This window comes from Synchiropus splendidus, chromosome 16 (genome assembly GCF_027744825.2).
Source record: "Synchiropus splendidus isolate RoL2022-P1 chromosome 16, RoL_Sspl_1.0, whole genome shotgun sequence".
Taxonomy (NCBI): domain Eukaryota; kingdom Metazoa; phylum Chordata; class Actinopteri; order Syngnathiformes; family Callionymidae; genus Synchiropus; species Synchiropus splendidus.
In genome coordinates, this window is record NC_071349.1 from 9,021,482 (window position 1) to 9,036,953 (window position 15,472).

Sequence of the window (15,472 nt, forward strand, 5' to 3'; positions counted from 1 at the left end):
CAACTTCTTTTGTCCCTGCGTTCGATTTTGTATCCCCCTCATGTCATGATCAATATTTAAATGTATTTCATGAGTGATATTTACGTCTCAAGGGTGAAGGGCAGTGGAATTACTTTTATTACAGTTTATCGTGTCTGGCAATATGCTATTGAGACTTGATAGTATGACTAAAAATCACCATAAATATCTGATAAAGCAAAGGTTATAAGGGGGAACAAATTCTGATGTTGCTATAGTCAGAGTTCTCTCTCTGTATGATGCTCAACTCAAGTGCTACTTTCAAGATTTTTGTTTATTTTGTAAATTATATTAATGCGAATATGAGACATTTATAATGAATGTTATGGGGGAACAAATTCAGATATATGGCTGTAGTCACAATGAGTCTAAAAATCACTTCAAATTCATGTTTTGAAATTGAAGCAGTTTTCTTTTTTCAGTCAAAAATTAAAGGGATACAAATTCCCGGGCTGAGGTCACCGACCTTTTTGCGACTGTGAGCTACTCTAAGGGCACTGTGTGACCTAAAGGGCTGCCATCAGTTTCGTACACACTTCCAAAATTTGTTAAATAAAATAATTATGAGTGATAAATGAAACATTATATTCCTCAAATGCTCAAACACTGATCACGTTATTGGTTTCTCACAATATTTACCAAAGGTGGAACAAGAAATTCAAACATAAAAAGATAGTAATCTAATGTAACCATATGAAAATGTATCTTTAACAGGTCCATGGGAAACTTGAGAACCTGGTGAACACCTGTGCAGCACACGCATTGCAGTTGCACTCACAAGTTTCTTCCAAACACATGATGACGCTTGAATACTAGATAGAGGAGCTTAGATGAAAAGTGACACTAGTTAGACAGCATTTTCCAGGGGATACTGCTGTCCTTGAGGGGACAATGCCCCCGTGGTTCAGAACAGAGCGTGACATTGTTCCTCTGTGTGTATCACAATGGTTGCGACACACCTGAAACTGCATTGTCTTCGACCCAGATAGCTATCTAAAGACCCCACCCGGTTGTTTGATGAGCAGTGCCAGGTGGGGGGCGCCTTCATTCAGCACCCGCAAATCCACTGTTAATTCTTTAACCACAACGTTACACTTGGATCAGCTCCAATAGCTTTCCCTGGCCCTTCTGAATGACAGCACAGGCGCCATTTACCGGGCAACCGTCCCACAATGAGGCACAATAACTGTATATTTTTGTCTATTTTTTCTTTAATCTGACACTGTATTGTTGCAATGTTCGGCTTTGAAGTGCATTTCCTTTAATCCTGCCTGTATTCAAGGGTTAAAATCTGACTTTTGTGACTTTATTTTTATCGCCTTTCCTCACTTAAAGGCCTCAATGTCCTTTATTACATTGATTTCAATGGTGTGTTGATAGTTTTATCCATTTTTTACATCCAACAATTATTAGGCAGAAGAATTGTAGCGGTAACTGCATCGCTTTCCACTGTTTTATTCTCATTTATTAATAATATATACGCCGATATCGACCTGATCTTAAAGTTGACAGCTTTCTATCATTATTGTTGGTGAGTTTTTCAGCTTTTCTACGTGCTTTTTACAGCAGCTAAGTGTTTAAGATCGATTTATCTCTCTTTTAAGAGAAGTCATTGAGTAATGTTCTATGTCACGTGATTAAAAACAAATAAACCAGTATCACTACAAGATAATAAAATCATTGTTTCCTTCACATTGGGTGAGGAGTCATCTGAAACTCGACTAGCTCACGGGCCAGTTTCTATATCAACGAGGAAACGTCTACATAAGGTCAAACACTGGAAGAGTAACTTTAAAGCAGCAAGTACACGCAGCGTGTTGTTGATGGAACTTTACCGCGTCCCCTGACTGAATGACCGACTTCTTGTCCAACCACAGCTCGAGGTGACGTGGAGACCCGCCCACTCGCGTCCCTTCGAAGTGCTTGGGCCAATCAGCGCGAGCCAACGTTTGTTCAGCCATTTTGTAAGAAAACCAAGCACGTCTGCCGCCCTACCTTCTCTTCAGACCTGCGCTTTTTTTCTTGTGCAATGGACGGGTAAGTTCAGAAGGACGACACTTCAACTACTATTCTACACTTAAACCGACGTCCGAGTGACTCAAAGAAGCAGTCACATGATGTGCGAAGTTGTTTAGCTGTGGTTACGCGCTCAACTTTGCCGTTTTGCCGAGGAAGTTGACTTGAAATGTGTTTTTCATCAAAGCATGCAACAGTTAGCTGCGACGTCAGCTACCGAGCTGCTACGGAAACGCTGCAAACTCGTTTAACTGGCCAACAGTGGCGTTTTAGCTTAGTTGTTCGAAGTAATGCGTACAATTACTTTTAGAGATATTGTGTTCCGTGCGTTTTTCTTGTGGCCTCGCGAAGAAGTAACTTGAGGTAATCGAGGCTAAAGCAACGTGTCTCATTTCCGCATTCATTTGTCCGCGGAAAAGAACCAGGGCCATGTTGGAGACATCTGGCCCCTTAAAATGATCGATGTATTAACTTGACTTTCGTACCTGTTTGGACATAAAGCGCGAAAGAAAAGCGAATGATGCGGTTTTAAGCAGCGCCACCTGTATCGGACAGTTCTGGCAGCAACAGTTGAGTGCTGTTGACTGTAATACGAAAAGTAACACTGTATAAAATACGCTAAATATTGTTTTCATTCGACAGCCGCTTAGACACTGACTTGTACCCTCTGGGATCTGGTTACGTCCCTGAAATTGAGTAAGTAAAAATACTTTCTGATTTCGTGTTTTTATGTTCGCTTTCATCTGTCAAATTGTTCTGAAAGGAAATAATTGACGTTATCCTTTGAATTCTCCTTCGCAGAAGTGTCCATGACATATCAGTTGGCACAAAGGTAGGCAACATTTCGTCCACGTATCGTTCTCATGTTTCGGTTTCAGCTTCGTGTGCCGATTACCTGATATCTGTTGAATGTTTGTCCTTGGGTGCTGAAGTTGTCGTCGTACTCATTTAAAAATGAGAGTATTGCAACCGGTCGGGGAAAAAAAAAGACAGTTGTGAGACACATTTGGACTGATTTTGTACTTATGTCATCAGCCTCTTAATACTTGGTGTTTGTTGTCATGTTAGCCTTTATAATTTTACTGTCTTGTTGATTTGGAGCCAAATGCACACTAAAACAGAGGGTAGTTTACATCCTGATTTCTGGACGTGAAGCATCAAGACAAAAAGGTAGTTATTCTGTAACTACTCTTTCAGAACCCTCTCTGTCCATAAGTCCTCGCCATGTCAAAACAAGTGACGGCTACACTCCCTTAATCCGGGCGCTCCCCACACTTTTCTTTTCATTCCGCCATGCCCTACAGCGTGTCTAGTATTGCGTTATCGACCAATACTTGACTGGAGATTTTACCCAGTGTGCAGATTGTTTTTCCGTCTTGTTTTGCGAGTGTTGCGGTAAACGTTGCGATGAGTTACGGAGTACTGGTTTGCTGGAATCTGTAATTATTCCGTCTGGGTAGAGTGTCTGGCATTTTGCGGTCACATTCCAATCCCCCCCCCTCTAAGTAGCCCCCTGGTAAAGCGAGGCTATCCCTGCCCCCTCCAGAATCACAAAGGACCAACTTGTCTCTACCTGTTATCTCCTGACTAATGCCCTTTGTTTAAACTTACCACCTGGTGCAGTTGTTTGCACATCCCAAGTTAGACATTACCTTCTTCTGGCTTTCTAAAGCCTTTGTAATCATAGTCACTTACAACATAGCCTAATTTGAAAGTGAGAAGCGCAAGCTGACCATTGCAGGTTCACGATCACTCTTGTACCGTGTACTGGTGTTCCGTTGTGGTAGTCATGCAGTACGTACTGCATTAGAGCGTAAATTCAGGGGTGTTTAAATGGTCACAGGCGACTGTATGGTGGGTTGGTATTGTTCTTTTTGACTCCCAGAGTCTTACGTAAACAGGATGTGGACTTGCTGTTCTGCAGAGATAGCTTTGCCGAAAATTAATAGATTAAGACAAGCCCTTAAAAGACAGACAAAAAAGACAATTTAGCATATTCAAGAACTTGGTCCACATTCTGTTGGATTTTTGTTCAAAATGTTTAGTTGTTACACTGCTGGGGTGCTGACTATTAATAGAACAAGGAAGTTGCAGGGCAGAGTGGGAACAGTAACCATCTGTCCCCTGTGAGGAAAAGCAGGAAAACCCAGGATGGAGTGCTGATACTGCTGCGTGACTTCATCCACTGCCATGGTTTAGAACCTATGATTTTAAGCAGCCCTTGGAAAAGTGACAGCATATCAACCCTGGTAAGCTGGTGCCCTCTTACTCAATACTGAGGGTTAATGAACCCCGCCCCACACAGGGAGTCGGTTCCTTTGGTGGGAAAGAATTCCTTCAAACTAGCCGGACCGGTTGCTGAAATGTGCCGGCCTCTTCATCTCGCAAAGAACTCTTCCGCTCTCCATATGTTTGCGTACAGCCCGCCAACAATGGCCATACTCTAGTCCCAAACAGGACCTTCATTGTAGTAATGTGGGGCTTATGCTGAGCCACTTCTTGTGACTGCTGCACTTCATTACCCATAAGTGGTGCCTTGAAACCAGTGTTAATATTAAGTGCATGCCCGTGACGTTTTGACATATTTGCACATTTTGTGTTTGCTGTATGTCGGCCCTGAGGGGGTCAACGAAAGGCTCTTGATGGTGCCTTGTGAAATAATATTTGTATTGTATAGATTGGTGGTGCAGTGTGCATTTTGCTGGTTGCTGTTTTAGCTTGTCTATTTGTTGTTACTTTAGCCTTCCTCAAGACAATCTAAGTAGTAGAAAACATTTCCGAGTCCACACAGAACCATGAGTTTACATTCTTAGAGGGTCATGGATGAATATGTCAGATTTAGTGTAGCTCTGTGAGAAACATTTTTGTTGACCATTGTAGCGTGGTTTTTTTCCCTTGATCTGCCATTTCTGAGCTGAAAACAAAGTTGCAGAGGTTATTAGTCTGGAACAGTCTGATCGCCTGCTGTGTATAGTGGTTTTAAAGAATGTCCCACAAGCTTTCAAGTCTCTGCTTTGATCTTTGTTGCTTCCTGTTCAGGCCAAGATGTAGACTGACACAAATTGTAACCCAGTCGTTTCTCAGATAAGATTTGATCAGATGAACGCAGTATCAGTACTCTGCGAAACATGTAGCCATCTGAGCGACTCATCAAATAATAGACCACCAAGGTGGACTCAAGGTATCCAGGTTGTGCTTGAAAGAGAAGACCTGTTGATTTCCAGGCTAGGCTTTGTTCTGTAAGAGGTGGTTCTGCTATCGAATGGCTTCCCCTGCACCACACAATGGTCCAGTAACACGAGAGCAGCCATGCCCTTCATTGGTAATTTCACTGAAGTGACCCTTTGTTTTCCTCCGCAGAGGGGATCTGACGAACTCTTTTCTTCGTGTATATCCAACGGACCCTATATCATGAACTCAGGTAAGGGAACGGCTGCTACCACCAAGAGGTGACCTTTTTTTCCTTTTTTATTGCAGTGTTTGACGTCTTTGTTTACGTTGCCATGGCAATCGATCCATTATTCAGGAAGACCCAAAGCCTTCTGTTCACTTGCTGATTATACCCTACTCTGTTTTCTCCTGCAGCCAATGGCAACGACAACAAAAAATTCAAAGGTGACGTCCGCAGCCCTGGAGTTCCGTCACGTGTGGTGCACGTACGCAAGCTACCAAGTGACATCAATGAGGCTGAGGTTATTGGCCTGGGTTTGCCCTTTGGGAAGGTGACTAATCTGCTGATGCTCAAAGGAAAAAACCAGGTGAGATGTCCGGAAATGTACTGATGTACCTTTTTATGTTTTTGCTAGCTGCTGAAAACTAAATGGGTTTAGCCATTGAACATATTAAGGTCTATGGTGGGATTATAAATGTGTCATGACCTCTTGTGCAGGCTTTTCTGGAGTTGAACAGTGAGGAATGTGCACAGACGATGGTCAGCTACTACTCATCTGTCACGCCGATCATCAGAAATCAACCCATCTACATGCAGTACTCCACCCACAAAGAGCTGAAGACCGACAACTCACCCAATCAAGTGGTAAGTGCTAAATATCCGTCCTTGTTTTTGTGAGGTGCAAGAATTTTGTGTGTAATTCAGAAACTCTTCTTTCCCTCAGCGCGCTCAGGCTGCACTGCAGGCAGTCAATGCTCTTCAAGGAGGCGGCATTGGAGGCATGGCCATCGCCGCTGATGCAAGTACGATGGCCGCTGCTGCCTCTCAAAGCCCCGTCCTCCGAGTCATTGTGGAAAATCTCTTCTACCCAGTGACTCTCGATGTTCTCCACCAGGTGAGAAGAGACAAGAAGTTAGTCAAACTCCTGCTGCTGGGACTTGACATCTGTCTTTGCTTATAGAAAATGTTTTGATATTTCAGTGTGGTAAATGCTTTGCTGTTTTTGGGTTTAATTTAATTGACAATGGTCTCTTTCCCAGATTTTCTCTAAGTTTGGCACCGTGCTAAAGATTATCACCTTCACCAAGAACAACCAGTTTCAGGCTCTGATCCAGTATGCTGATGGCGTGACAGCTCAGCACGCCAAACTGGTAAGACCAGCACAACCGGAGCCATTGGGGACCAAACTGTTTAACCAGGCTGTTTTTTTAACAGGGATCTTTCGTAATAGCTAACGTACTCACTCCTTTTGTGTTCCAGTCTTTGGATGGTCAGAACATCTACAATGCTTGTTGCACCCTGAGAATTAGCTTCTCCAAGCTGACTAGCTTGAATGTCAAGTACAACAATGACAAGAGCAGAGACTACACCAGACCAGATCTGCCAACTGCCGATTCACAGCCCTCTCTTGACCACCAGACCATGGCTGCTGCTGCATTTGGTAAGACACTGTCACGAGAAGTCTATAGTATTTACATTACACCTGCCTTCAAGATGCAACTTCTATATATTATTTTAATTCCTTGCAGCTGCCCCAGGTCTCATCTCTGCCTCTCCCTATGGAGGAGCCCATGCTTTCCCTCCGACCTTTGCCATCCAGCAAGCAGGTAATGTAAACTGTCCTCCAATCTAACTCAGATTTTTTTTTTTTAATCTCTACCATGTATTTACAAAAATGTTCCTCCTCCTAGGTCTGTCGATGCCTGGTATTCCCGGTGCTTTGGCGTCTCTCGGTGTTGGGCACAGTGGCATGGCTGCTGCGGCAGCTGCTGCTAGCAGGCTGGGCCTGCCAGGCCTTGCTACAGCTGGAGGCCACAATGTCTTACTAGTCAGCAATCTTAACCCTGAGGTCAGTATGCTCAATTTCATATATGGTGTTAGTCAGATCAGGGTAAGGCATTTGCCTGCTCTGTTATTAGTCTATTGTTAAGCATCCACATTAGTCATGTCCATTAGTCACATGAAATAGCTTTTGAAATCTTTGCCAAAATGGCATTTATTTCAGCCGAAATGTGACTTTCAAGGTGAGAAGTAATGGAGAGAGAAGCAGCGCTAATAAACCTTAAAAACGTGTCTGCGCTTGAACACAAAAATAAGCCAGATGTATTCAAAATTTTTGGATGTGTGGAACCTATCCCCTCCTTGAGCTACAGTTCAAGACCACCAGCCCTTGGGGAAGACACTGAAAAATAAGTGCCAGTCGGATTCTCTTTCTTTCCGTGGCCTCTCTGTGTTTGACCAATCCTGCTGCATTTCTGACCTGCTACTTTGCTCACTGTGAATTTTGAAGTTTATTTGAAACACTAACTACTTTATTTGAACTCACCATTTCATATCTTCATTTGTTTATGTTCATTAGTTATATCATTCTTGAGTTGTTGGAGAGACAATATTACTTTTGATATGAAGATGCACTCATCTTTTCAGAGTACTTGGAGTATTAAAATCCATACAATGTTTAAGTATAATTTGTGTATATATATATATATATATATATATACACAGTCAGTCAGTCTAGTGTGTTGTTAAAAAGTAAATATTGTCTCTGCAGTATTTCTGTATTTCATTGTTAATCTTTTTTTTCTCTTTTTCTCCTAGTGTTCCCATAGTGACAGTACATTTTAATTTAGCCAGTTCTACTGTCTGAAGCACTACATTTCTATGTGTATACTGACCTTGTTTTTTTTACTTCCCTTTTCTCTCTTTTCTCTGTCCCCCTCTCCTTTTTTTTAAACCCCTCCCCCTCACCTGAACTCTTGCCAACTGACTGCACGACCCATGACAATTGTTCTCTTTGCCCCCCCCCCCCCCCCCCCCCCCAATCCCCATCCTCCCCTTCCTCAACCCTCTCTGCCCTGTTAATTGTCCCCAAACTGAACGTTACAATGTCTGGTCACGTCGGCACCATCTCAACCAATTTCCCCATCATCTGCCCATTTTTTTGTCTTCCATCCCGCCACCTTCATTCTTCCTGTCCTGTTCATCAACTTGGTCCCTCATGCCTCTCCTTACTCCATGGTACTGTGGCCTTCCTGTGGACCTCGCTGCCTGTGGCCTGCGGACATGTCCCGACTCCACTCCACTGTCCTCCGCTCGTCTATTTTCCCTGTTCCCTCTCCCACTTTCGGCCACCCCTGCCCCGCTGCTCCCCCTGCTGTCTCTAAAGACCGTTACGCCACACTGCCTCTTTATTCTTTTCGGTACGTTATCATTCTTTCATCTCCTTTTTTTAATTACTACTGTTACCCAGCATGTCTTGTTTCAAGTTGTTGGCTTTGTTTTCAACTACTGATGGCTTGTCATCAGACATGGAGGGATATGGAGGGTCGGGTTGTCTGTTGTGGGGTTTGTATAACCTGACGTGGTTGTTGTGGGTTTGCGTGAGAGAAGAAAGAAAACATGACAAGGCAACAGCATTTCACTTCAGCAGTTATATACCTGTAATACCAACATCACCGACCCGATATACTTGATCAACCCAGTCCACCTGTTACCCGTTATTTAGGTCAATATCAGAATTTGACGATAGGATGATGAAGATTTAACATGGTAATGAAATGCTGCTGCTGTTACTATTCTGTGCTGACAAACAAGAGGTTTGTCACATCTTAACTAATGTAGGTACTTGCATGACTAGTGTATTAATGCATGTCACAACATTGTTTCTGAAAAAAAGAATCATATTAACCCAAAACACGATCAACTGAAGTATCCCGTTTTTTTTTAGCCTTTTACTTTCACATCGCTAATCTCTTCGGACGGTTTAGATATTGCTGACTTGACAATTTTCAAGTGAGTCTTTATAGTCACCCTAGTCTTTTATTCCGGCACCATTTTTGTGTCTTTGTAGTTTGTCTTGCTGTGATCAGCTACGTGGCTCCGGTTCTTTTGACACGCTTAAATTCTGAAATGCTCTCCTTCCCCTCCAGGTGTGTATGGCGATGTGATGAGGGTAAAGATTCTTTTCAATAAGAAGGAGAACGCGCTGGTCCAGATGTCCGACGGCACACAAGCTCAGCTCGGTACTTTGAAAGCAGTATAAGTCTTTTTTTATGTATTAGATCTTGTCATCTCTATCAATTTATTTTGTGCTTTCTGATTCTTTCTCCTTGTCAGATTTACTTTTGATGCTTTGTTGACATTTTTAACCGTTATGGTTGTATTTTCTCTCCTGACCACAGCGATGAGTCACCTGAATGGCCAGCGCCTCCATGGTCGAGCCATGCGTGTGACGCTGTCCAAACACACCACAGTGCAGCTCCCCAGAGAAGGTCATGAGGACCAGGGGCTCACTAAAGACTTCAGCAACTCGCCTCTGCACCGCTTCAAAAAGCCAGGCTCCAAGAACTACTCCAACATCTTCCCACCATCTGCCACACTCCATCTGTCCAACATCCCGTAAGTGTTTCTTCTCTGTGCGTCTTGAAATGAGCAAGGAGACGTCTATAAAGGTCAAGTGTGTTCTCCTCAGGCCTTCTGTGATGGAGGATGACCTCAAGAGGCTTTTTGGCAGCTCTGGAGCCACCGTCAAGGCCTTCAAGTTCTTTCAGTAAGTTCCTCCTTCATCTTTAGTCAGTATGGAGTGTTTTCAGCAAGAAATTTACTGGTGAAACTGAGCTGTGTGTTTGTGAGGGACAGCGTGCGGTCTGGAAAAGCTTCCTGATACTGTATGTGTCCGCAATGAGTCACTCAGTCACATTGGTCAACTGTCTATCACTCAGTCAGTTGCAGCTGAGATTGTTACAGCAATGAAGATAAGTACAGAAGTTCTCCCTTTGGCTTCGTTACTCATTCATGCCGGTGTCTAGAGTGGTGAAGTAGTGAATCATGGATGAGTAAACAATCTGCAAGGTTCATTAAAATATGACAGTGTGGGTTTTACAACTGAGTTTTTACAATGAGTTTTGAGCCATATGTTTCCACTGTAAATATAAGGCAGAGTGAGTAACGCTACTGTGTGTAATACAGTGTTTGTCCTTTGTGAAATGGTCCCCTACTTGTGATGTTTTCGTGTCGTGATGGTCAGGCAACATCAGCCATTTTTCCTCTCACTGTAGATTGTGTTAAGAGAAGGACGACTTCACAATTACTTGAGTGATGAACCCGTCTGCCCCGAATAAAAGTCAATTATAGTTAGACAAGTTGCTGTAACCCTTTTTAGAATCACAAGGCAAAAATGGTCCATGCAGCAGCCTCCTCCCTTTGTTTTCTCGACAACACTGCAAACCCAGGGCCTTCTGTCAGTGAGCCTCTTTATGAGGCATGTTGTTGTTGTGGTGACTGCGTCCTGAAGTTCACTGAGACAAGGCCATGGGTTCGCAGCCCTGCCTTTTTTTCCATGTGAAGTGACTCGTGGTTTTATTCCGCACTGACAGCGATCATTCATATTTTCCGATTCCTTCAACAGGAAGGACCGCAAGATGGCTCTAATCCAGATGAGCTCCGTGGAAGAGGCCATCGAGTCCCTGATCGAGTTCCACAACCATGACCTGGGAGAAAACCACCACCTTCGAGTGTCCTTCTCCAAGTCCACCATCTGAGTGCCTCCCGATCGATCTCACCTCTGATCGCTCCTTTGCTCAGGTTGCTTTCAGTGGAGCTGATATTTATGTGGAGTTTTTCTGCTGAAACCTGGTGCTTCCTTCAGACCCCCCACCTCTTGTCGCCACACAGTCCGCTCTAGAGCAGACTTGTCATGACCCTTGTTTCCAGATTTTGAACCGACACATTCCCACTAGGGTTGAAGGAAGCACACAGTGCTCAGCCCTCTTTTTAGTTGTTCGATGGACCACCACACAGACCAAAACACTCATACACTTCCACGTTAATCTACAGCAGACGCGCAACATTCCTCACACCACAGCGGTGTGTCCGTTCCTCCTTTGTGTTATCCATGCCACTTTTGAGACGTTGGTCAGTCCAAACGGTTCCAGAAGGATCTTGTATTTTCTTTCCTCTGCTGATACAGGGCTCCTGGCCGCTGTAGCTGAATCTTTTATCACAGGCATGTGCCTTATGATGGCTTTTTTTTGGGGAGCAGAACTCCCTCCAGAACAGCCTTATTTTCTCAGATATATATCTATGTACCAGCATAATCGAACGTGGGTAATCTTTCTTTTAAGAAGACACAAGTGCTTATCGAGGAACTTGTTTGCCTATATCCCTTTGATGTTAACGGATTTAAAGTCAGATTGATGCTCTTATAATCTGCTAGACAACATGGCTCTGAGGTGACAGGAGTGGAGCGGTCTAGCTTCTTATTTAAGCCTTCATTTATTCCTCTCACGCGGCCCGTGCTTCTTCGTGGCCTCCATGTTTATGTAATCGTACATGTATCTTTTCTTTGTGTTGACATTTACACGCGTAACTGTAGAAAGCCTTCCCGAGTCTATATGTAGTCGCTGAGTTTGTAGTTTGTCACAGTGCCTTGTCTTTTCTAAATCGGAGGCAGATAGTTTACTGGCCTTACTTTGTTTACTTGAGAGGCGTTTCGGAAGATGCCTTGATCCTGTCACATTCAGCTACCTGGAGGGAGTCGAACCCAGCGCGTGTGAGCGGACAGACGTCCTGTAAACGAGTCAGGTTCCATCCGTGCACTTTCCCCGTCGCACAGAAGTCTTAATCCTTGTCACATTCCCGAGTGCCTTGACGCACCCGCTCCCCTCAGGCTTGGCCCCAGCCGCTATTTTTCTAAGAGATGATTCCACTTTATGAGCTCCGTGTAGCTGCAGACGGTTATTGTTGTTAAGGACCAAAGTTCCCATCCCTCCCCCGTCACTCCCCAAGCTTCCGTCTCCGCCGCCACCAGTCGCACCCCGAATGCGACCTGTCCTGTGTGTTACAAAACGCCGACATTGTTCCTGATGAAAATATTCCAGTTTTGTTCAGAGCTTTTATTTTCAGCTTTTTTTTTTTTTTGATACCATTCTGCGGGGGCGGGGTGGGGTTATTGTATGAAGCAGGTTGATGATGGTTGTATATATTCATGTTTTTGTACCACAATCATTTTGATTCTACTTTACTTTTCAAACATGTATATTTTGATAATACAAATACACAACTATTGAGCTACTCTGGTTCTTGAAAGTACATCTTTTGTAACACCAACATTAAATCGATCTAAATCCAATCCTGTCTTTGGAAGTGCCCCCCCTCCTCCCCTGCCATCCTGTTCCTATCTTTTGCATCTTCTGCTGCCTTTAATAAACCTTCAGTTTGTGTTTCTTTCATCTGGCCTCATTTGGGTTCTGTCTCTTCTGTCTGTCCTCTGGAGCTGCCTCTCCGTGTTAACATTTTCCATGCCGTTAACTACTGGTTAGTTTACTTCTCATCTTTTTCTTGTTTTTTTTTAACTGCAATTTCATCTCTGAGAATTGCACTAGCACCTCATCTCTGACTTTGATGTTCACGTCTCGCTGACTTGGAAGCGGCTTTGGCCTGCATTCAGGAGGGATTACAGCTGCAAGAGTGGACCAGCACTCGCCCTCTGAAGCTGCGGACCTCTGGGTTTTTTTTGTTCACTTCAGGATTCTCATATGATCGCAGTGATCTGACCACGAACTAAAAATCACTTAGTGTTACTGTCTTATGTGATATAGAGACACCTGAAATGAGACTACATCAGTTGCTTTGCTCGTCTGAACACTTTCTTTAGGGCATAGTTAGTTCAAACCCCATGCATGGGTTCATCTGGCGAGGGAAGGGGGCGGTCTTGTTCCGCATGACTGGATCGGGGGATTCTCACTTCCCACCGTGACGGTCATGAGAAGAAGCCCTCGGCCCAGGTGGAGTCAGATTCCTTTGTGTGGAGGATGATCTTGGTTCTGAGCAGAGACACAGCTGTGGTGAGGGGTGTCCCAGCTACCTTGTGTGAAAGGCAGGGGCCGATGGTTGGTGCCAGTCGATGGTGCAGTCACACACGCTGCGTTAAAACAGGGCTGCACTGGTCTGAGTTCTTCACACGTTTGCTGAGTAAATAAAATCAACACAATGATTTGCCAAGACTAAACATCACAGATTGTGGTTGTTGGTGTGGTGCGGTTTCAACAGCTGTGGTGGACAGAATGTCTTCTATCTCCACCCCTTTATTATATATATATATATATATATATATATATATATATATATATATATATATATATATATATATATATATACTGAAATTCCCATGTTGTTTATTTATATTCACCTGAAGTGTTTTGTATTCTATTCTGTTGTATATATTTTGGATCAAGGTAAGTATCATCCATATTTATCCCGTCAACACAAAATGTTTAATGTCCAATTAAAGGGTTTATTTTTCATTTACGCTCCGAGCATCTGATTCTATCGCATTTCGCTTTCCTGTTTTCATTATCAACTTATTTACCTCTGTAGTTATAAGTTCAGTTCTCGTAAGAGCCGCTGAGTGTCGCTGCTGCACCGTCGCAGAGCCACACAGCGGCAGCTACCTGTCACGCAGCGTCAACCGAAGCTTCAGCTCAAGTTGGTGACCTACTTACTCGCAGCCTCTTTTGCCCTCTTCAGGATAAAAACTTCTTACATCACCTCCTAGCTCAAAACTATATACCCAAACCCAGCAAACCTCTGTGTCTCAAAGCCGCCATTTTCCTTATAAAAACACAGAAAAAAGTGCACCCTGTGTTGATCTACAGCTGTTGGTGGCGAACTCTGTTTTCCTCCGCGTGGATTCATTTGATCAAACAGTCCCTTTGTTTGCTGACTGAATATTTCTGTCACATGTTTAAGTTTTATTTTATACTACAAATGACACACCATCTGTTGCATTATAAAAGTTGCTGTATTATATATGGATCTGTATTAGATTTTAAAGAGCACAATTTGCATTAATATTCTTTATAAAAATGTTTTTTTTTTTTTTTTCATCCTTCGTTACATTTTCCTAATCCGTCTACTCATGTTTCACTTTTACGGATGATATTTTTCCCTCCCAGTCTCTGCCCTACATTAATTTTGTCCATATGGTTAGTTATTCATTGAAATATTGTTGATAGCAATGTGCTCAATGGGACAGCAGGTGGCAGTGAGTGGTGAACCTTCAAATGATTTGTTGATCTAGATGTTCTCAACCTTAGAGAAGAGACTAGTCAGACCTGCTTCCAGCACAGGAACGCCACCAAAATTTAACCATCGACTCTTTGTCCTGTTAGAAAATGACATAACATCTGTTCATCAGTCTTTGACAAATGATGTCAAGTACACAACCTTCTTTGCTGAGGTGATCACACAAGATGAAAGGACAGGATCAAAGAGGCGACTGGTTCAACCTTGTAACCGCTTCATTCCCTTCCCCCCCATGGTGCGAATGTTGACTGCTTTTATGGCAGATCCTGAAAGAGACAGGCCAGATCTTGCTGAACCTGAGGGTCAGATCAACCTTGCTCACTGGCACACGTTCTCACCCAGATTTGATCCCAGGATCATTTTGCCAGGCAGTGAAATATAGGAAACATACATCGGAAAAGAGATCCAGATTAGCGCAGCATCTTGGGAGATGGGATGAGAAGGTGTGAATATCAGGCTCAACCTATAGAATTTGTGGATTATTTCTGGATGATAATATACACAACAAAAAAGATGAGTGGTTTACTGTCACTAATTCAAGATGAATTATGAAGAGGCTGCAAATGAATTCACTCGGGTGCTTGGAAACGCTCCAAAATCCAGGCCCAAATATTGAAGTGCAAACTTTAGGGACAGATAAAAGGCAAAGTGAGGGGCCTCGCAGGGTCGCGGATTAGGAGCACGTCAATTAAGACAGACTCGGACCATTAAAAGATTAATACACCGACAAAAGAATTGTAAATCTCTTCAGAGATCAGAAGAGGTCACCAGTGTGGAGACCTTCAGGTCCCAAGTTAAGGCCATTTAACCGAGACTGACTGTAATCTGGGAGGGACGGCGGAGCACCCGACTTGAGTGGGATTAGTGGCATCAGGGTTGTTGGTGTTGAGCTTCTGCTTCTGTCTTGTGATGGGGTGGAGTGTCTCAGTGGACGTGGGTCATGAGGGGTCAAGAGGTTGCGGT

The 15,472-nt window shown here is 43.5% G+C and overlaps 1 protein-coding gene across 5 annotated transcripts; it reads left to right on the top strand.

Annotated features, from left to right (window-relative positions):
- Positions 1–1,387: 1,387 nt before the first annotated feature.
- On the top strand, positions 1,388–12,497 carry ptbp1a (polypyrimidine tract binding protein 1a). 5 transcript variants are annotated; one of them, XM_053844324.1, is made up of 18 exons: positions 1,388–1,549; positions 1,722–1,787; positions 1,896–2,055; positions 2,677–2,730; positions 2,836–2,866; positions 5,395–5,455; positions 5,620–5,792; positions 5,924–6,070; positions 6,150–6,320; positions 6,466–6,576; positions 6,686–6,866; positions 6,955–7,032; positions 7,117–7,274; positions 8,592–8,625; positions 9,355–9,447; positions 9,607–9,823; positions 9,897–9,974; positions 10,833–12,497. In XM_053844324.1, the coding sequence occupies exons 3-18, from the start codon at positions 2,048–2,050 to the stop codon at positions 10,963–10,965; spliced, it is 1,728 nt and encodes a 575-aa protein (XP_053700299.1). In that variant the 5' UTR covers positions 1,388–1,549; positions 1,722–1,787; positions 1,896–2,047; the 3' UTR covers positions 10,966–12,497. The 5 variants fall into 5 exon arrangements, with proteins under 5 accessions (XP_053700299.1, XP_053700297.1, XP_053700301.1 ...); XM_053844325.1 differs by having other exon boundaries at positions 1,402–1,549; positions 1,725–1,787; XM_053844322.1 differs by having other exon boundaries at positions 1,722–2,055.
- The last annotated feature ends 2,975 nt before the right edge of the window (positions 12,498–15,472 follow it).